This window comes from Lytechinus variegatus, chromosome 3, assembly GCF_018143015.1.
Source record: "Lytechinus variegatus isolate NC3 chromosome 3, Lvar_3.0, whole genome shotgun sequence".
In the NCBI taxonomy this organism is placed as follows: Eukaryota; Metazoa; Echinodermata; class Echinoidea; order Temnopleuroida; family Toxopneustidae; genus Lytechinus; species Lytechinus variegatus.
The window spans coordinates 26,847,771-26,869,881 of NC_054742.1; the positions used below are offsets into that span (position 1 = coordinate 26,847,771).

Genomic DNA, 22,111 nt, shown 5'->3' on the forward strand with positions numbered 1-22,111 from the left:
CAGGGGCTCAATATACAATGGTGTGACCTAGGTTCTGATGACAAGGTGCATGTAACACCCTAGTGCCTGTCTTAAAAAAGGGATGTGACTGATGCAGATCAATTACAAATTTGTAATTGATCTAAACTTAATGCACACAATTAAGATCATCATTAAAAGGGTGAGTGATCTGCATTGATCCCAAGACTTTGTGAGACGGCCTCATGAAGTATAATGCATGGCCTGAGACGGGAGTACACTCTTATGAATGTGTTATGGGAATTTCTACAAGATGCAATTAATATCTTAATGTAGCAACCAAATGATATATTTGTGTTGATGCATAAAAACAAGTAGATTAAATGGAGACATTTTATTACTGGAATTAAATGGTATGCAATTCACACCCCAATATACACATTGTACATCTAAAATATAAACATTAAGAAAAAAAAATTATTATCAATGTGATAACCATATGTTAACTTGTGACAAAAGATGAGAGGCTTTAATCAGCTTGAAGGAAAAGTTGCAAACTGTACAGCTGAACAGTAAAAAGTGAATTGAACTCTCACTGCAAAATGTTATAGCGCCATCTACAGTTCATTTAAACAGGCTCCACAAATTGATGATCAGGATAATAACATTTCATTGTCCTTTGACTTTTGTCATTCTTGCTTAAAAACAATAAATAATGAAATACATTTCCTACATGGAAAAATCAATACAAATCAATTTGATAAAAAGGCCTATACTGAAGACTACTTGCGAATGAGAAAGATTACCTCCATTAAAAAAGTTTTACATTACACCTACAAAAGTATTACATATATTTTTAAAACAAAACATGTTAAACACTTATACATTTGTCTATAAATACTTTTGCCATTAATCTGCTAAATAAATTTCCTGGTAACCAGTTAAAAAATGATCTTGTCTTTATATAATCTAATTACAATGTTCATGGTTCACACCTTTTCCTCCTGGCTATATATAATTATTCACAATGTCTATTTCAATTTGAGATGAAGGGAAATAACTACAAAAATAGCAAGTAGAAACAAATGCTAAACAGGTGTCAGAGCATTCTACAGGACATACACAAATAAAAAAAAATCTTACAACATAGATGCAAAAGAATGTTTTTTAGAAAATCAGGCTAAAAAAAAATGCCCCATACTAGGCAGCTGAATTCTTACACCATACTGTTTGCAATTTGTTCTTCATTAGCTATTTCCAGTATTTCTCTCTTTATCTGTTCAATACATAGGAACACCATTCCTATAAATAAACTCTATATAGACTAGCTATACCTCAATTCCAGTATGCATATTTTTCCCTCCCAGTCTCCTGGATCTTTCATTTTAACTGAACGATACAATCAGTACCGGGATAGTCTGGTAGTGAGAGTTCATAACGGCTTGCCATCTCTGGTGGAATGAAGCGACCACCCAGAAAGTGATGTTTTCCTTGGAAGAGTTTAGCGCACTTCTTGGGTGCTGTCAGTGAGATCAGAAGCTCTGGTTTCAGACCGTCTGGGTTTCCCTCCTCTACATCCCAACCTAAACAAACAAAGGATATAAATGACAATTTATAATCCTATGGTTGTCTCATGAATAAAAAAATAGGTGCCTCCTTTGAATTTAGTGAGTCATCGTGAAACCTGGGCTATTTTTTTTAACACAAGGACCAATCAGGGCACAGTAACATAATGGTCTGCACCGGAAGGGGGGGGGGGTGGTACCCGAATTATAACATGATTCCTATGTGCCATGCCAACTCAAAAATGGAAATAAATATTGGTCTTAAAATAAGGGTCTCCAGAATGGCTCTTTGACCAACGATTGCTAAAAATGCAATGCTCTGGAACGGACTACATCAAAAATTAGGGTCTCTGGGACTGGTTAGATTGCAGGCGTAATCAGCAGCGGCTACGTAAAAAAATGCACGCGTGTCTTGCTAGATTCATATTGAGCCAGCACTAGCTGCGGGCGTGGGGAACTTCAGTGGGCCAGCATAATGACTCCACGCTGATTGAGCTCGCTGCTCTGACTGACTGAGGAGATCATGATGGGTGCTCACTTGAGCGAGAAATCACAAATTGAAGATCTCCGGAATGGGGAAAAAATGGGGATTTCTATGGCTCTCTGAATTGGTGATGCTCTGGAACGGAAATTTATGCTGAAATGGGGGTCTCAACAGCAGCACATAAGTACCCAGTATCATACATTTATACTGGGGTCTGCGATCAATTTCTAAATGCCAATGACCAATCAAGATCCTTGTTTCCTGCACACTTTGTTCATAACAATGATCTGGGGAGCATTTCATGAAAGAACTTGTCGGACGTTTTATCCGACAAGTCCCATTTTATCTGACAGTTACTATAGTAACAGTGCCTCTCAGCCAATCAGAATCGAGGACAGATGTCAGATCTGACAACTTGTCAGACAAAAATGTTCATGAAACGCCCCCCAGGGATCAACCAGAGTGTTTCTCTCATACATGCAATTCATTACAAGCCTTTATGTAACAGGGCTCAGGTCTAGCTTTTATGTTCAAGTCAGTAAACACAATGGCCAAAATATGCATAATTTTATTGCCACAGGATACTAAATTCACACTTGTCACTATGGTAACAACATTCGTGAGCCAGCTGTTTTGAATTAATGAGCCCACAGATTACCTATGTGGATTAAGTTAAGTACACATTTGGCTAGTGCAGTAGTCTTTGGTAAAATGTTAATTAAACACCCTGTGATTATTGCATGCATCAATTATGGAGTTTTTCTTAATAGAAATGTTCTTTTAAACACAATTAATGTATGAAATCAGCATAAGCCATTTGCGAATTTGAGGAAAGTTCTCACAATGTCACACTTCCTGCGATTGTTTCAGGTAGCAAATAGGCCTACAGTTAATTCAATATTATCTGTCCTTTATTCCTAGGAAAAGAAATGATCCCCCTTTTTTTTAAAGCTGAAATAAATATTGCATTATGCTCCTGTTGCTTAATGTTTTTTACTGTAGGTTACATGGGTAATCAATTTATAAACAAAGCTTCTCAGCCAATCCAAACTGAGGATTCAACCAAGTGAAATTGTGAATGATTTCAGGCTTTGTGACACAATATCCTGGTGAAATAATAAACTCACCTGAAGGTACATCAATACTACATATCGGTATGCTGATGTGTTTCAGGTTCTCAAGAACTTCAATAAATGGCGCCCTCACTGCTCCTTTGAAGCTAAAGCCAAAGAGAGCATCGACAACAAAATTATAGGAAGTATTGATGAGCTGGGATGACGGGAGGTAGGAGAGGAAAGGAATATCGAGAGTATCACACTGTGCCTTGAGATTGTTGAAGAGCTTCTTGTCAGGTTGTTTGGGGTAGAATATGGTTGGAAAATAGCCCTGTAAAGAAATAAAAAGAATCATAAAGAGACAATTATTCCACTTGCTTTTCAAGGTAGTACATCTATTTGAATCCAAGTATATGAATGGTTGGCATTTGGGTATTGAAAGTTTCTCTGGAAACAGGTTGTGCAAGACTAAGACCTTCCTGTTGATTTAAGTTAAATCAAGGTCTGTGCCTGCTGACAATGTTTGTATTACATTCACTTGATTGGTTCATGTTCTTGGAACTAGCCAATATTGCATCTAATATTGTATGCATATGTTTAACAATCCCACAAGACCTAAATGGAAAGACATCTTTATACTGCTAAAAAAATAAATTTACAACTGATCAATACAGTTTTTGTCAAACCTCCCACAAGATACATGGATGAATCATTACTATTTTACCATCAGAAGTTAAAGACTATTTTTGCCAACAATATAAAGTTCTTTCAGAGCTGGATAATAACAAAGACATGGCAACAGGATCACTTTGACATTACGTTTGTATTCACAGAAATTCCAGCATTTTCTGATGAAATATGTTGACTATATTTAACTAATAACAAATGCTGTTTGCTTAAAAAAACAATAACAAATGGGTTTTAATTTTAATGTATGATTATAAATCAGCAAGCACACTATGGCTTGCCTCTGCCTTTTCAATACCAATTGCTGAATCCTGAGAACAATATGTCTTGGATATTGAGGCGTGTTAATGTGTATCATTATAGGCAACAGACATCCAACCTGTGTGATTGTTGAGAAATGAGCCTAATAATATCTGTGTTTGCTGCCCCTAGTCATCTTTGCTTCACTAAACCAAACCATATACCAACAGACCTGTGATGATGTCTACAATATCTCTCCAACATCTAACATTAAAGGCATGGAGAAGATAGCGAGAGAGATATAAGATAGAGAGGAAGATCAAGAACAAAAGAAAAAAAGACATAAAAAATGAAAGAGAAATATAAAGCAAAGATAGAGAGAAAGACAGAAAGAGAAGAGTCAGATATATATTTAAAAAATTAATTAGAGGGAGAGATCATGCAAGTTGGGAAATATATCCAAGACATTCCATCGTTCATTCTGCTTATGAACTATTTCAAATTGAGGTCAATGGGGGTATTGTGCTTAGGCAAATTCCACAGAAAAGTGTGTAGCAAAAACTAATTTGCTTGTAATTTGTAAAAAAAAAATGATGCCCTACTGTTTTAATGATGGGAATGTGTTGTGTTTTATATTAGCATGTCTACTCATCCCAAATATATGTACATCAAACCAGTGCCATACAAGGAATATATTTGGATGAAAAATGAGACTTAATCACTATCCTAGTGCTCAGCCTTAATTTGATAACCCTGGAAAAGAGCCCAATGCCATCATACTCGTGTACATTATCTAATGATGATGATCATCATGAGTGTATTTGTAGAATACATTTAATTTGATTTATTCAGGTTCTAAAGCAAACAGCATGAACGGAGATGCACCAATCACTAAAACAGGCATAATCACTCCACAATCATGCCTAATACAGTTTCCCTGGAGTTATAGACAAACCTAATTCTACTCAAGTCATGTACAAACATACATCTAATAGAATCTACAGTGCGTATCAAAAAAAAGTTTACACTTTGAAAAAATCCTGTAAAATTATACATTTGTAATATCCTGAAGATTGTTTCACATTTTAACATTGGTACAGGTCCATTAAAGCAAATGACGATATAAATGTCGAAAAATATTTCCGCTTGAGTGAGCACCACTTACTTTTGAAAAGTTAGTGAAAAATGATTTGCGCAGAACTTTGAAATAGTTATGCGAATAAAAGTAGACCTTAATCATGAAGAACACATGGAATTTAGCTAGTAAAATTGATTTGAAGAATTTTTCTACATTGTTTGACTTGTTTCCTTGCCCAAAAACACTTCGAAGAGTGCATTTCGCCCCACCCCACTCCCCCACACACAGAGGCCATCGTGACGATATTTGCTTTACATTGAGGTGTGATTTGCATGGAATGGCTTAAGCTTGATTTTCATTTTGTTAATCACTGCTAAGCTTGGGAAAAGTGTGGAGAAACAAGTATTAAATGAAGAATGAAATGTAAACCAACTTTCAATGATAAAAACTGAGTAAAAAAATGCTGGAGATGTCTGATATAAACTTTTGTTCAGATTCAGTTATGTCCTCAGATCCAGCTGGCAGAAATAGGGAAAATGTTGTGCTTATTAAGTGTTGAAATTTCAATTTGGGTGGCAAAATTGTCACAAAATGCTTGAATTTATCCGTTTTATTCGAATTAACTAAAAGTGCAAGGGAAATGTATGATAAATCTTTCGTAGTGTAAGTTTGTTTTCGCCTTTTCCCCTTGACACAGCATGAAAACGAGCATTTCTGCGCAAACAGATTTCTGCGAGCTTTACAGAAATGGACAGTGCTCACTCATGCGTAACATTCTGACAAAACTTTTACTTTCATTGGATAGATGAGACCCAAACCCAAGATTATATGTGAAAAAATTACCCGCATGTTGTATATTTTTTAATTCCCAGGGCTTTTTCAAAGTGTAAACTTTTTTTTGATACGCACTGTAGAACATGCCATTTGTGTAACCCGAATGAAAATATTTCACATGACAGACAAGTGGCAAAGAAAAATTGGCATTTCTGGCATATGTTACTATGTAACTTCTTTGTTCTTGATTGCAGTCTTCTTTTCGGACAGAACTTATTTATTTTTGGGTTGTTGTTCAGCCGACACAGAATTTTGTAATAAAATAGTGCATGTTTGGCCCGACACAGAATTTTGTAATAAAGTGCACCTATGCCTCACCTATACCATCATCTTTATGAAATCCGGGACCATATAAGCCATTGTATAAAAGTGTCATGAATTTATCTTTGCAACAAAAACATATAATTTTATGAAAAATGCAGTCTTTTTTATATTAAAATAAAAACCACCATTTCACTATAACCAAAACACCTAATCAATTGATAGTTGCCTTACAAGCAGCAGACAAAATAGTAATAAACCTCAATAGCATTGTTTATTTCCCTATAAGATGACATTAGTGGTTAGTAAGGCATTTGTATTCTTTGTTGATGTTTTTGGGTGGTGAGGGGGGGGGGGTGTCAGATAAACTTTTGTCATAATATCTATGCAGTATTTTGGTCATAGAACAAAAAAAAAGCCCCAAAAGCCTTCTCTAATTTTCTTTTAAAATTTCAGCAAGACCCATGTAAAAAGCATATTCAAAATGTCTCTTGCTGAAAAAGTAATTTTCAATTTCAAAATCAATTCACAATATTAAAAATAAAAAGGAACCACGGGTAAAAAGTTAAAGAAACTATTCTATCAACATTTTTAGTCTCTTTGTTCATCCTCTGTCACTTCAGAAGATAATTTCTTCTTCCAAACTGCTACATGCCTTTAAAAACCTAATATCTTGACAAAGAATGAAATTGAAAGATGCCAGACAGCCAGGAGCACACTCCGAGGCTACAACCCAAGTCTGAAAAGCAATTTACTCCTCTAAATTTGGCAAGCAGTGAAATGGCTAACATTGCTTACGTATTAGTGGGCACATGTGGTAGAATTCAGAATCAGAATACATGAAAATAGAGCATTGTGAGCCTAAAAATTATCTAGTGGTTGTATAATAAATGTAAAAGAAAAAATCCTTTGATTAGACTGTAAGCAGCTACTATTTATATTTTGAGATATTTCTTTTTTTTTTCATTTTGAATGTGAAATCTACGGTAGATGGTAACTCATTACTATCAGTCATCAGGTTCAGATTTGTGATACAATTTCTGTGAAACACTAATTTGAAAGGAAAACTGATTTGAACAAATCAGATATTCTTTTTGTTCTCATATCAGCACATGTATTTCAAAAGCTAGGTCCCAAGTTTAAAACTGACTACTTCATAATTAATTTATTAGTTAATTTATATCGTGATATTATAAATGTATTTATGAATTGTTGTATGCTTCATCTCTTGCGACCAGTTAACTAAAGTAATGTAAATACTGAATCATTCAAATCTACCAGGATTTATGATAGTAGAAATTCTAATTGTTACACTCACACACACACACACACACTTTCTTTCTCTCTTCCTCTGTTTTTCTTTTCCTTATTCCCTTCTCTTCGGTACTAATTTCTGGTTCGACAGAATTCATTGTTTTTATGTTATTTGGCCACATGTATTTTCAATTTTGGTTTATCATGATGGGGATGAATGTCGTAATGCACCCCTAACATGATAAGCAACCTTTCTATGTGTTTTGATATTTCTTATGATGTAAAATTTGTGCAAATTGAGTTTATTTAAATTTTGATATAGATTGTATTTTTATGTAAATGATTGTAAAGGGTTATGCAATTCTGCTTTTTCAGCCGCTATAGATACCCTTGTTGAAATAAACTGTTTTAAATAAATAACAAAATAAGTGTTTCTATCAATATTCCAAAAATATTCAGTCCATCTCAGTTTTCATGCTGTAGGAATAGGCCTGTAGTATTGAAAGGACTACAGTTAGAAGCCCTGGGATCGAAGATATAGTCACATTTTGTTGCTAATGATAACAAATAATAGACTTTTTCTTGACATTATGTTTTCAAAATCCACTCATAAACTCTTGATAAATTAAAATAACAAGTGGAATGCCTCTGGCCGTCTCACCTGCATCACACGGTTCAATATAGCAGCAGTGCTGACTTTGAATACTACTCTAACTTGCACAAGATGTTCAGTGATACATGGTTACTCTTATGTCCACTTTTTATGAACTAGACCAATAAACTTACAGAGATATGTTGGTTATTCAACAAAAAAACCCAACATGGCCAAAGTTCATTGACCTTACATGACCTTTGACCTTGATCATGTGACCTGAAACTCGCACAGGATGTTCAGTGATATTTGATTACTCTTATGTCCAAGTTTCATGATCAGATCCATAAACTTTCAAAGTTATGATGGTAATTCAACAGATACACCCAATTCAGCCAAAGTTCATTGACCTTGGTCATGTGACCTGAAATGCGCACAGGATGTTCAGTGATACTTGATTACTCTAATGTCCAAGTTTCATGAATCAGATCCATAAACTTTCAAAGTTATGATGGTAATTCAACAGATACCCCCAATTCGGCCAAAGTTCATTGACCCTAAAGTTTCATGAACTAGGTCCATATATTTTTTTAAGTTATGATGACATTTCAAAAACTTAACCTCAGGTTAAGATTTTGATGTTGATTCCTCCAACATGGTCTAAGTAAATTGACCCTAGATGACCTTTGACCTTGGTCATGTGACATGAAACTCTAATAGGATGTTCAGTAATACTTGATTAACCTCATGGCCAAGTTTCATGAACTAGGTCCATACACTTTCTAAGTTATGATGTCATTTTTAAAAAACTTAACCTCAGGTTAAGATTTGATGTTGACGCAGCCGCCACCACCGCCGCCGCCGTCGGAAAAGCGGCGCCTATAGTCTCACTTTGCTTCGCAGGTGAGACAAAAATGAAACTTATCACCACTGCAGAGCTCCCAAATAATACATTTTGTATGTATTTTGTCTGTTTTTTTTATGTGTTTAAAATCCGTATGTAAATTTTTTCCAGCAAATATATGTTCTTTTTTTTCAAAATTTTGAATATGCCTTTAATTAATTGTGTGCCTTTAATTCAGTGTCGAGAGTGATAGTGTACCAACTGAATGTACATGTACATTTGCTCTAATATCCTGAGCATGTCACACGTCTTAGTTCATGATTATACTTCCATTTGGGAAAAATGAAAATGAAGACACCTTCATCTTGGGGTGCCCATGTCACTTGCTGCACCTCTCTGCTGAAAAGGGAGCAAATGTGTGTTGCCATTCCCACCAGTGCAAAGCAAGGAAAAAGTTGCACCCAAACAAGTCTACTACTTTCTGGGTCCAAAAAAAGTTCCAAAGTTACACCTGGCTTCAAGAAAATCACTTCGAGGGAAAGAGTACATTTGCGAGTTCACTGTGGAAAGAAACATCAAAAGCCATCAAAGATACCCCAGCCAAGAAGAGTACATAAGGTCTTTCTATTGCAAACAGTGGAAAAGAGGCTGTAACACCTGAGAGCAAAAAAAGGCAATGCTTCCACTTCGGTAAATCAACCAGTGGAAAAAGTAGCAGCAATACATGCTAAACTGGCTGATTACAATACCTCTTAACGCGCAAAGCGAGTTAATGAGAGGTTATCTCAGGTCAGACTAGCTGGACAACAACATATCTCGCCAGCGGTACGTAACAGGTGTTTACAAGGAAGGGGCCTGGTCAGGCAAATTCCTTTGCCCTGGTGGAGATATGTTGCGATGCCAAATATGGTATTTTTTCTGACTTCACGAGGAGGCGTGGCCCAAAAAATGTTGCGTTGCGAATTTTGGTAGTTTTTGGACATCACAAGGAGGCGTGGCTAAAAATGCTACGTCGCGTTAGCTGACGTGGTAATTTCAGGAGGGGGAAAAATCCAATTTCTAACAAGTTAGGATTCTTCCTCGTGGAGTCGAGTGGAAAGCATCTTTTATCTCAATTCACCTGTTTTGTGCAACATAATTCCTGTATTTTTCCCTCCTTCACCTCCTTGTCACCCCCACTAATTTTTTCAACGTCAAGATGTTTTGTTTCATGTTATTCATTCTAACCTGCATGTGAGCTTCGGGCCTTAAGCCTGGTCGCACACCCAAAGTGGGCCGCAAAGTAATTCCATCCAACCTGTTCACCTACTTTTGGATAACTTTTTGAATTTTACTTTGGTCTACCAGTTAGTTCATTTATCATCAGGTGTTCAGGGGGGGGGGGAGTGTTGTCGCCCTTGCTGGAGCTCTGCCTTTTCCTGTCACATTATGATTCTTCACTTATTATGGGCTTCCTGAGATAATAATTTCAGTTATTCAGACCAATTTCGTATATTCCACTCCTCATGTTATAATGTGAACGGGGCTTGGTTCGTCACCCGATTTGGATGAGGCCACCAGCGAATTCCATTTCGGACCGAACATTAACGTTGCCTCGTTCACATTCTAGTTCGGGGCCGTTGGTGGGGCTTCTGAGCACTGTTTTAAAAGTTTTCCTGCATAAGCTCGTGTTGCAAACGGGAATCTTTGCTTCGTAGCTTTGCAGATGGATTTTTACGTTTCCCACATTTGGCCAACATGACAAACTGGTGTCTTTGTCATGAATGTGGATGGACTGTTTTAATTTTCAATTGAGGAGATTGGTTTAATAACTTTAATTTTTTCGCATATGACACATCTCAGGAGGTTTTACGTTTATATTATTATGTTTTAATTGTTGCATTATATCATTTTGGCTTTATTTGATGACACGTCATTTTACATTTCGGTATACATCATTTGGAAGATGCTTTTCAGAAACAATTTTATTAAACTCCATGGAAACTGCATTTACTCGCCTCTCATGTATTTTGTCTTGGTTGAGATTATAAGTTATACTGCCTGTTTTTTGCTGCAAACAACACCGCTTTTCAACAAGCTAAACCTCGAGCTGCAAGAGCAAGCTCCCCAAATTCATCTTCTTTAAAATGGGTTGCTTAGGTTTGTAAAACCTGCAACAATCATTGGTGCTTCTTCTCCTCAGGAGTGTGTGTACAAGGACAGATCAAACCAAAAGGAAGACACATAATTTGTGGTGGGACAAAATGTCAGAGAGCTCCTTGCAAGCTCCAAGTTCACCGTTAACCAGAGGAAGGAACTCTTCGAATCAGTTAGGAAATACTTCATCGCTGTAGCTAATTATGTGATCACCAAGTTTCCATTAGAGGATGAAGTGATGCGACATGCACAAGTTGTTAATACAAAGAAAAATTTAGATGTGACATTTTCATCTCTGTCTTTGGTAGGAAGTTTCATATCATATGGAGGACATACCGGACAGTGTTGAACTAGAATTCCTGCAATACCAAGTCGATCCACTTGTGAATGTATCGCTGGACAAGAGAGCTGATGAGGTGTGGACTGTGGACAGAGATGAGAATTGCGAAGGACCATGCAACTGACAAGTTGAAGTACAATAACTTAGGTAAACTAATGGTTGCGATTCTGGCATTACCACACAGCAACGTTGATGATGAGCGATGAGCCTCGTACGACAAAAAGTTCAGACCCAGTCTCAAAACAAACACTTTGTCACATATTCTGACAAAAGAACTGAGAAATCAAGCATTGAAGTATCCTTGTTATGACATGAAGTTTCCAGAAAACTACTGGAAAAGTGCAAAAAAAAGCTACTACCAGTATTCTTACTGGCTCCAGCTCCAGTGCATATTGTCTACCATGCAATGCTCAAAAGAAATGTAAAAAGTCTTTGGTGTACAGTATATCAAATCAATATATTATACTGAAGGTGGAAATGACCTCTTGCATTATCAGAGACACTTATTCAGCTTTCTTTTATGTAGTGATATATTAGGTTTGATTTGTTATTGTTTTGATGACTTCATGTCTGTATATGTTATGATGAATATCACAGATTGTTTTGTCCATTAACTGTTTGTAATGCATTACATGATTATTAATGGTATGCATAAACTTACAATTAACTTTGTGTTCAGTTGTTGAGTTGCATGGCTCTAAAAACTTATCCAAAATGTAACCAAATGCTATTCTCTCCATTGTGTTCGGTGCTAAAATTGTGGAAGTATACCACATAAAATACAAAATTCAAGGGTCTTGATATTGAGTGCATTACATTCATTATATTTTTCCTTGCTGTTTTGATCCATATGAATATAATTAACTTGATGCCAAAGTTCATTTACAGCACTTTATAGTGCAACTTTCTAATACCGACCGCATGTTTATTATAAATGAAACATCGTTACAAGAGCATTTTACAAAGAAAAATATTGAAACAGGGAAAATCCTTTTTTTAACCAAAAAATGTGTTTTCAGCTTGAATCTAAATAAAGTGCAACTCACATAAACTTTATTATCCTCAGGGTGGCATTGTATTTGTTTCTTCACAATATAGGCAACATAGTCATGAGCTAGCAAATTAGAGGATCGTCCATCTTGTAAAGTTAATTTTTTTAGCATTTTCATTTGTTAGAAAAAAATAGATCTACAATTTCATTTTCACTTATAAATATTCAGCCTTTTAAAAGAATATTTATTCTAATTCTAATAATGAAAATGAACATAATTCAAATTTCATGTTCAGGGCAGCATAGTTAGTTGTGCATACACAATGATAGGACTTAATAACTTCAAAGCTTTCAAAGATATGATAAACAATATATCTCAACTGAGAAATTATGAAATAAATTAAACTAAAAAAACACTTCTAGGAAATTACAAAAATGCTATTCATAGTGTTCTACAAACTCTTACATTTCCAATGACCTATATGTGAACCTTATATATTTTGTATGCATACTACCATGTGCCTACAGGGCATGTACTGAATTAATATTCGGCAAGATAAACTGAAGAGCATCCAATGGGAATATAGGTGGTCACTTATAACGACCCATAGTCTAGCACTAGATGCTGATGGTAAGACACAAAGACAGTCATTGGATATTCTTCAGCAGCTTGCAAAGTGAAATATTCCTTTATTTTGCTCGGGGTGTTTCTGTTAAGAGCTGGTGGAGTTATTCTGTCATATTCAATTTCATTTTCTGCTTTATGCCCTGTGCACACTGTGTGCTTTCACCATCAATTCATAATCAAAACTGTTTATTAGTATTGCCAAGAGCATCAAAGCCATCTTCCATTTCATATGAGCCGAGTCAGATGATAAACGAAGCACTAAAATTACATTATATTTCATCTCCAAGTCAGTGGTAGCAAATAAATATCAACAGAAGGAAAGAAGCATATGACTATGAATCAGTATCATGAAACTATTGCAACATACTGTCATAAGTGTTTTGCTTAATCAACTGAAAATAATGTAATAAATCAGAAAAAAGGGGAAGTATGAGGTTTTCATCACTTTCAAGAAACAATGTCCATATGTATAAGAACATGAATGGACACAATATCCAAATAAGGTCAATAGATTTAGTATCCTTTGAAAGGATTGATAAAAAAATTAATTGCAGCTTTCAAAAGCAATGTCCAAATACATAGTTAACCTAAAGAAGCATCCAACTTAAGAGGTTTGCTTTGGAAAACTATCCATATTAAAATATTCAAAAGGGGGTAAAATTCTGACAGCCAAATATATATTCCAATTAGAATGTTCTAAAATTGCAATTACCAACTTTAAACTATGACTATAGTGTCAGGCTAAATGATATAAAAAATCAACTTTAAACTATGACTATATGTGACAGGCTAAATAATATCAAAATGAGTCGATAATGGGGGAATATTCAGAAGAATTTTGAAACATGATGACATGAAAAGAATGGGGTTGAGGTGTATTTCTGCTTGACTGTGATAGAAGCATGCAGCTGGCCAATATGAATTCAAAAGATGCAGACAAATTGCTTTTTGCATTTGGTAAGACAATAAGCCAAGAGAGTAATGACTGAGTCAATGTAGCATGGCATTTCAAAATCTACCAAATATGAAGGCAAAGGCAGGCTCACTTTGTCTCCATCATGCGTAAAGGGAGAGCAGGAATCTATAACAGTGAGTGATTGGTCTGTAATTTATTCGCTATCTCATTCTCCATATAACTTATTCAGTATCTTATTCAATGTGAAGGTATTGCTATGAGCGTATAGGGAGAATGAGAAGTATAATTATTTCCTTGATCATTTAATGGTATATGCAATTATGAAAATATGAATTTACTTTAATTACTTATGTCAAATGGAAAAGAGTGTAGAATGAATAAAACAGTTAAATTTCATTTATATAACTGGACAAAAAGTGCTAATGGAAGAGTCATGATTTTAGTACTTAAACATGAATATTTTAATATTGACTTTATTATTTGTTCAAGTTTAACAGTATAGCATGTGAGTAGCATGAATAAAACAGTTAATTTCACTTATATAACTGGACAAAAAAGTGCTAATGGAAGAGTCATGATTTTAGTACATAAACATGAATATTTTAATATTGACTTATTTTTTGCTCAAGTTTAAACAGTTTACCGAGGAATGTTCATATCTGCTCAGATCTGGGCCAGTATTCAATTCAAGTATTGATTTTGTACTTATTTTACTTAGCATTTTACTTGGCTAAGCAAAATGCTTAAACTCGCATTCAGATCACATCTTAGTATTTTACTTTATCAAGCCAAATTTAAGCAAAATACTTGCTTATAACCATTGACATCATAAAGTCTGAGCTAAATAACACACAATGTATGTATCCAACTGCGCGCAAGATGTATGACTACACATATCACGTTTGTAAACTGCATGCAAGCTGACTTAGATTTAAGCAAAATCTTCAGCAAAAAAATGAAATTGAATACCAAAGATGGATGAGGATTTACTTAAGCAAAATACTGAGTTAATACTTAATTCTGGCTCAAGTATCACATTGAATACCGGCACTGGTTTCCCCATAATACATCAATATGGCTAAATGAATTTATTTGTACAACTACTTATTTTCATACCATGATAAACTTTAATCAATTTATATTTGTATCAGCTTTAAACATACTTCATCTCAGATCAATCTTGGACCATAGAATATGAAATAAAGATGAAGAAGCTGGTTTTGTTTCTTAAATAGTGTACCCATAACGCTTTTAATCACCACATGATGATGATTGATGTTCCCAGTGCTAAGAAGTCATGGTCAAGCCTCGTAATTATTATCTGTCATATGTGCGAGGCAAGAAATGATTTATTCTACAAGGATGCAAGAATATGAAAACTATATCAATAAAATCTTATGCTGCTAATAGATTCTACATTAAAACAAAAATATCAGTGGCAAATAATGACATTATAAAAAGAAAGAAAATGGAAGTGGCATACTTACAAAGAATTTAAGATGCCTAGCACAAACCAATCCATCTCCTCCATTGTTCCCTGGTCCGCAGCAGATTAGTACTGTTGGATCTCCACCCATACTACTAGCAGGATAGACCTGGGCTATGGCTGTGGCACAACTTAGTCCAGCTAATTCCATTAATTGGTCTACACTATACGAAAAGTCATTGAATAACTCCTCGTCTATTTCCATGGCCTCCTTTTGGCTGTATGGTCAAAGGTTGATAGATGAGAGGGGAGGAGAGAAAGGAAGTCATATTAAGTTCATTGAAACAATATTCAAGGACTTTTTAAGAGAAAAGCCAGAAAACAAATTCTGGCATTCTTAAAAAACTGGTAGGAACAATCCTAGCAGTATAAATACTTGTAACAGCCAAGCAATATTTTGAAAAATCACCATAAAACCATTGTAAGAAATAGTGGAATTTCAAGGAGAGCAAGGCACTAGAGGTGGGCTCTCATAGGCCATCACCATTAGTAACAATTAAGTCTTCAAAAGTGCTTGATTTGTTATATTATCATGTTGAAAACATCATTTTCAGTTAAATCTAACAAATTAGGTGGATTAATCTATCCTAAGAAGAAAGTAAAAATTATCTTTTATTTATTGAATTGATATTAGGGGGGTGAGGGTGATAATACAGTATAACTAATGGAAAAAAGAAGAAAGGAAAAAGAATTATATAAACATTTTGAACTTGATTACATTTCTGAGCCATATTTTCATCTGTTTGTAACACTCAAAAAGTATGTTTACTTTTCTGATACCTGTCTTTCAAACAGTTCCCTTATATTTCTTGAGTGAAACATGACATTAAAACATAATGTCTTCTCTGTTAATTCTCAAATATAATTAACATAAATATCAATAAGTACATTAACCAGATGCAGATCCAGGGTATGACAGAAGGTGAGAGAGCATTTGAAAATCTGATAGTGGACCCAGCCCGTTAAATGGAGCGTTTACTTTTTAAGATAAAATGTCCTTCATATTGGACCGATGACTTTTTAAACCCTTTTTATCAATGTTCCCAGTGCTTATTTTGTTATCAAATTTTTCAGAAGAATTTCCACCCCGTAGAAATCCTACTCTGGATCTGCACCTGTTCACTGTAGAAAGTGAGTATATATAACAGTTAAAACTCATTGGACAGGTACTATGAACACCATCTCTTACATTCATTTTTGCCAAAGCCACTTCAGCAGGACCAAAAAAGAGAAACCCCTTTCACAATATCAGCAAATATATGAAAAGCTTGTGAACTAAGTGCTTGGAGAAGTTGAATGCTGGCATGCATATTGGTTGGTTCATAAACCCCTAGCATCATCCTACAGGAAACATTACTAAATCTTAAAAAACCATCTCCTTGCCTTGCAACATTCAAGTTCCAATGAAAAAAAATCGAACCCCCTAGATTCCTCTCCATTTGATCTGTATCTCTTTCTCTCCCTCTGTTATTCTCTCTCTTTCTTCTAAGCCCCCCCCCCCCCCTCACTCTCTGCATATTTCACTACCTCTTGGCCCTCCCTGTGTCTCTAGAGGTGAAATGCATTCCATCTTATAACATTACATTTCATGCAAGTAATAGCAACCTGCACATTCCACTTTACACCCAATCTTTATTCAAATCCTATATGTGTCATGTATCTTTCAAAATCCACAATGCATGCGTTAAAGACTGCTCTATTCTGGCAAATCTAACTATGATTAATTTTCAAATCTTTGAATTCAACAGTAGAAATACTTCGTATGAATTAGAATATTTGAATATAATTCATATAATTGAACCTTTACTACAGGTTTTGACAGACTTCAAAGATATAAGGTAGTTAGTAATTTTGTCTCCAATTAAAATAGAATATAACCAAGACAGCTAATAATTCAATCATAATAACAATTCAATCATAATAACAATTCATTAGGCAGACAAGGAATAACATTCTTACAATGACCAGAGCTTTTTTAACAAAAGTGGTCAGTTATTCACCAAGATAAAATGGTATCACCATACTATTAAGAATTAAAGAAGGCGGGCATCTTTATCCTCAGTAAAACACTTTACAACATTGAATTCTTCCCATTAGGTTTATGTAATTTCGAATAAACTGCACTTTGGAAACCAACCAAATCCATTCTGAATTTATATAAAAAAAAAATCATGTGATTGTAGTTTGCAAACTAATGTTCTGTATAAGAGCTTCCAGAGATATTGCCGAATGTTTCTTTGTATTTTAAATACAATGTTTCATGAAAAAAAAGCATCATTTCCTAAATCAATGAAACATAGTCGATTGCAGGAGGCATACAAGCTTCCCTTGTGCTAAAAGCATGAGGGTTAACAATGCCTGGAAGCCGCGGTCTACCCAAGTATTGTCGGTCTGAAAGTCTACCCTCCTACATGACATCTCTTAACCCTGTCTTGGGATGTAACGTAGAAGGAGGCATAGACGCATTCACAATACATCCCTATAGGCTACAAGGTGCTTGAATAACATGCTCTAGTAGATGCTGCACACCATGGACAAAATAGATGGTGAAGTTAGACATCTGTAGGGTGACTGGTGAAGATGATCATTCTAACCTTGTTCTAATTTACTAAACCATGAAATATGGAGAGCATCTCATCTTATGCTAACAAGGGTAAGACGAGAAGGTGAAGAGGATGAAGAGATCAAGATACAATATGACGTCATCAACGGACACCAAAGCAAAATTTCATGGCCCGAATTCACAAAGGTGGTTTTGAAAACCCACAGTTGAGTCCATGGTTTATGCAGATTTCCTGTATAAATTACACTTAATTTAGCGCGTATCGGGTGTGTGTATAAAAATGTCCAATGCTGATGCGCGATTTTGTCATAGTGCGCCAAATTGACTCTTGTTGCCGTGGATATCCACGCTATGTTATTCATGAGTCCACTGTTTTTATTAATGAGTCCACTCTTCAAACAGTGGACTCATGAATAAAATAGTGCATCTAACCATGGAAACAGGCATCAATTTGGCGCATTGTGACAAAAACATGTATTAACATTGGACATTTTTATACATGCGCCCGATACATGCTAAATTGTGCGTAATTTATACAGGAAATCTGCATTAACCATGGACTCAACCGTGGGTTTTCAAAACCACCTTTGTGAATTCGGGCCAATGCGTTGCTAGATCCACGTTTCTTCTTCCTCATTTTCAGGAAAGTGCCAATCATCATGTAACTAATTAAACACAACCATTTTCATGAAAAAATTTTTTTAGGCAACTTACTATGGTTCTATATAGTCATGGGCTATTCATGGCAGTTTGAAAGGGGAAGGTTAATTGTGGCATGCACGGACCCAATGTGCCATTTTCGGGAAAATGGATGCAAAAGGCAAATCTAGACAACATGGATCTTTAATCTGATAAAAAAAATAGAAGCCACTGCCAACAGAAATTAGAAAAACCTACAGCACTAGAATGGGGTGTGATTTCATTGCTTCCCCTGGTCTCTGATGTTATAAGGGGCAACATTTGGGCATTTGCCCTGGGTGTTTTATTATTCCTAGTTATAAGTTATACTTCAAGTCACTGTTTGATTTATAAGCAAAAACAAACCCTATGTATGCATAAATATATTCCATACATTGTCTGTAACACTTTTACAGATAATGAGCAAGCTGAGCTCAAATAGGTAGCATGCATACAATATTTCCAGGGTTGATTATGATTGCTAAATTCTATTTGTTCCAAAAGAAAATTTGTTGGTATTAATGTAGCTAAACCTTTAGCATTAAAACCACAAACGAAACTTGAAGTTTTGAGAACATAACACCAAACAAGCTTCATTAATAATAATTCTTTGATTGTTGCTTTGACCTACTACAAGGCAAAAGTAATTCTGTGTCTCGCCCACTTATGAAAATAACCAGAAATATCGTGATTTGCGAGGGCACGCAAGAGAATTATATCGAAACTTCATTGTGAAATGACTGGGATGGAATAACACTTGTCAGGAGAGCCTTGCACGTAAACTGTAATGTTGACCTGAAAATGACCTTTGACCTTACCATGTGACCTCCGACTGCAGCATAACATGCAGGTCGCCTAAGTACATCTACCATCCAAGTTTTGTTGAAAAATAACTTACGGTTGCAGAGTTAGGTGTCATAAGAGAGACTTGCATGTAAACTTTAATGTTGACCTGAAATGACCTTTGACCTTACCATGTGACCTCTGACTGCAGCATAACATGCACGTCCCCCAAGTCTATCTAACATCCAAGTTTGGTTGAAAAGTGACTTACGGTTGCGGAGTTAGGTGTCATAAGAGAGTCTTGCATGTAAACTTTAACGTTGACCTGAAAACAACCTTTGACCTTACCATGTGACCTCCGACTGCAGCATAACATGCAGGTCCTCCAAGACCATCTACCATCCAAGTTTGGTTGAAAAGTGACTAACGGTTGCAGAGTTGGGTGTCATAAGAGAGACTTTCATGTAAACTTTAATGTTAACCTGAAATGACCTTTGCCTTACCATGTGACCTCTGACTGCAGCATAACATGCAGGACCCCACGTCCATCTACCATCCAAGTTTGGTTGTGGAGTTAGGTGTCATAAGAGAGTCTTGCATGTAAACTTTAACGTTGACCTGAAAATGACCTTTGACCTTACCATGTGACCTCCGACTGCAGCATAACATGCAGGTCCCCCAAGTCCATCTACCATCCAAGTTTGGTTGAAAAGTGACTTACGGTTGTGGAGTTATGTGTCATTACAGGTTTGTGACGTACGGACGACGGCCGCCGGACGACATTTGGATCCCTAAGTCTCGCCTTCACCTCTGGTGGGCAAGACAAAAAATTATGCAGATATTGCCACATGAATAATGCGACAGATGTTTTTTTTTGCCAGCAAACACTGTAATCATTCTGTTGGGCTTTTCCAAAAAAAGGGGACAGATGGAGTAAGAAAGCTAAAAACAATCCATGAGAAGAAATGGAAAAGGATTAACATATATAAACTATGGATTTTTTGAAAAACAGCATTTGCTAATAGGGTGTTCTACCCCCCCCCCCCCCCCGCGAGCGGTAAATAAATAAATAAAATAATAAAGAAGAGAAGAAGAAAGAAGAGTGGAAGTAATAAGCTCATGGAGAAGGGAAATGAAATAGGAAAGAGATGTGAAAGATGTAGGAAAAACATACATTGTAAGTACAGGTAGGAATATCCTTGTAGGTGTGTGGGAAAGAGAAAGAGAGGGAGCTAACAGAGGTAAGGGAAAGAAAATAAGACAGACGAAAGAGAGAAAGACAGTCAGATGGACAGACACAATAAGAGATAAATTGTGGAAGGAAAAGTGGGAGCAAGTGAAGGGCTGGGGCAGGAGTATATTATCCAAAAGCCTATAATTTTGCGTGACATCAACAGGGGCAGATCAAGGATTATTCAAAGGGAGGGGGAGGGCACATTTTCCAAGAAAAAAATTGACAATAAAAAGGGTTCAAAGACATATTCCCATTAAAAATACATGTTCTACCTTTCAAAAGGGGGGGCACACTTGTGCAAAAACAGCATATTTATATAAAAATTTTACTATGGCTCTCAAGGGGGCGGATGTGCCCCACCCCCATAGATCCACTTCTTAACATGGAAACTGAAAGCAAATGTTCTCTTTAACTTATTATTCACAAAACTTTATAGATTGATTCTTCAAAAAAGAGCATATATCTGTAATTTGTAACACAATGAGGGAGAGTAAGGGGGATGATAACCCCTTCTCAGTTTCCCGAACCACTGAGAGCAGTCAGATGCAGGTAGTATAGATGTCACATCCCCTGGGTCTAGATTCATGCATGCATAGACAGATGGAATTACTGTGGAAAAGAGGCCCCATTTCTTACCTTCAACTATCAAAACTCTCTATAGAACTCCCCTCCCCCTCTCTTCTACCCTACTCCAGCCAATTCCCCTTCCAACCCCCTCTCTTTACCCCTCCTTGTCTCCCAGTATCCTTACTCACTCACATTTCTAAGTATCATTCTAGACTTGTTTATCTTTCTCGTATATTTGGTTTGGTAGTGAAGGACATTATTTCAGGGTTTTTTTCCACCTAAAAACAGGGTAAAGTAAAAAATGAAATGTCAGAGTGTACGTGTTTAATTATGTATTTCATAAAGCATACAAAACTTTTCATATAAGAAGTGGAATATCAGACTCAAAACAGAGTTGAGGTTAAAAGCAAAATGTATAAAAAAACAATCCCTATATTTACACATAACAACACAATTGAATCACATCTATCATGTTGATATGACTGATATGATCTAACAGTTGTACTTTAAATGTTTAAAGTGATCAAGCTTTAAAAAAAGTTTCCAGAATTAAAAGAACAATGTTTTTTAGCATTAAATAGTAGAAATGGAACATTGTAGTTCAAATTTCAAATAAAATGTTTGAAATTCGAATAAAACCTAATCAGTTCATAATAATAGTAAAACAGGTTGTATAAAACATTTTAAATGTGTATGGTTGGCAGATTTTGTTGTTGCGATGTTAAAAACGCAGGTCATCCTTATCACAAAGCAGTGACATGCTCTAGAGGCAAAGCAACTCACCAGATGCACTTAAACACTCCTTAGATGATGGAATTACTGTTAGAAAAGAGGCCCATGAGAATATAGATGCCTGCCAAATCAACTTATCACTGTTTCTTATCAGACAGAGACAAGTCATAGACAGTCAAACAAGAATTTAACCACGTTTATTTCG

General features: G+C 35.7%; 1 protein-coding gene across 1 annotated transcript; it reads right to left on the bottom strand.

Moving 5' to 3' along the window:
• LOC121410651 (NAD(P)H-hydrate epimerase-like) lies at positions 1-15,586 on the bottom strand. Its single transcript, XM_041602880.1, has 3 exons — positions 15,351-15,586; positions 3,135-3,393; positions 1-1,541 (listed from the first exon to the last, which is right to left on the bottom strand). The coding sequence occupies exons 1-3, from the start codon at positions 15,552-15,554 to the stop codon at positions 1,339-1,341; spliced, it is 666 nt and encodes a 221-aa protein (XP_041458814.1). The 5' UTR covers positions 15,555-15,586; the 3' UTR covers positions 1-1,338.
• Positions 15,587-22,111: the final 6,525 nt, after the last annotated feature.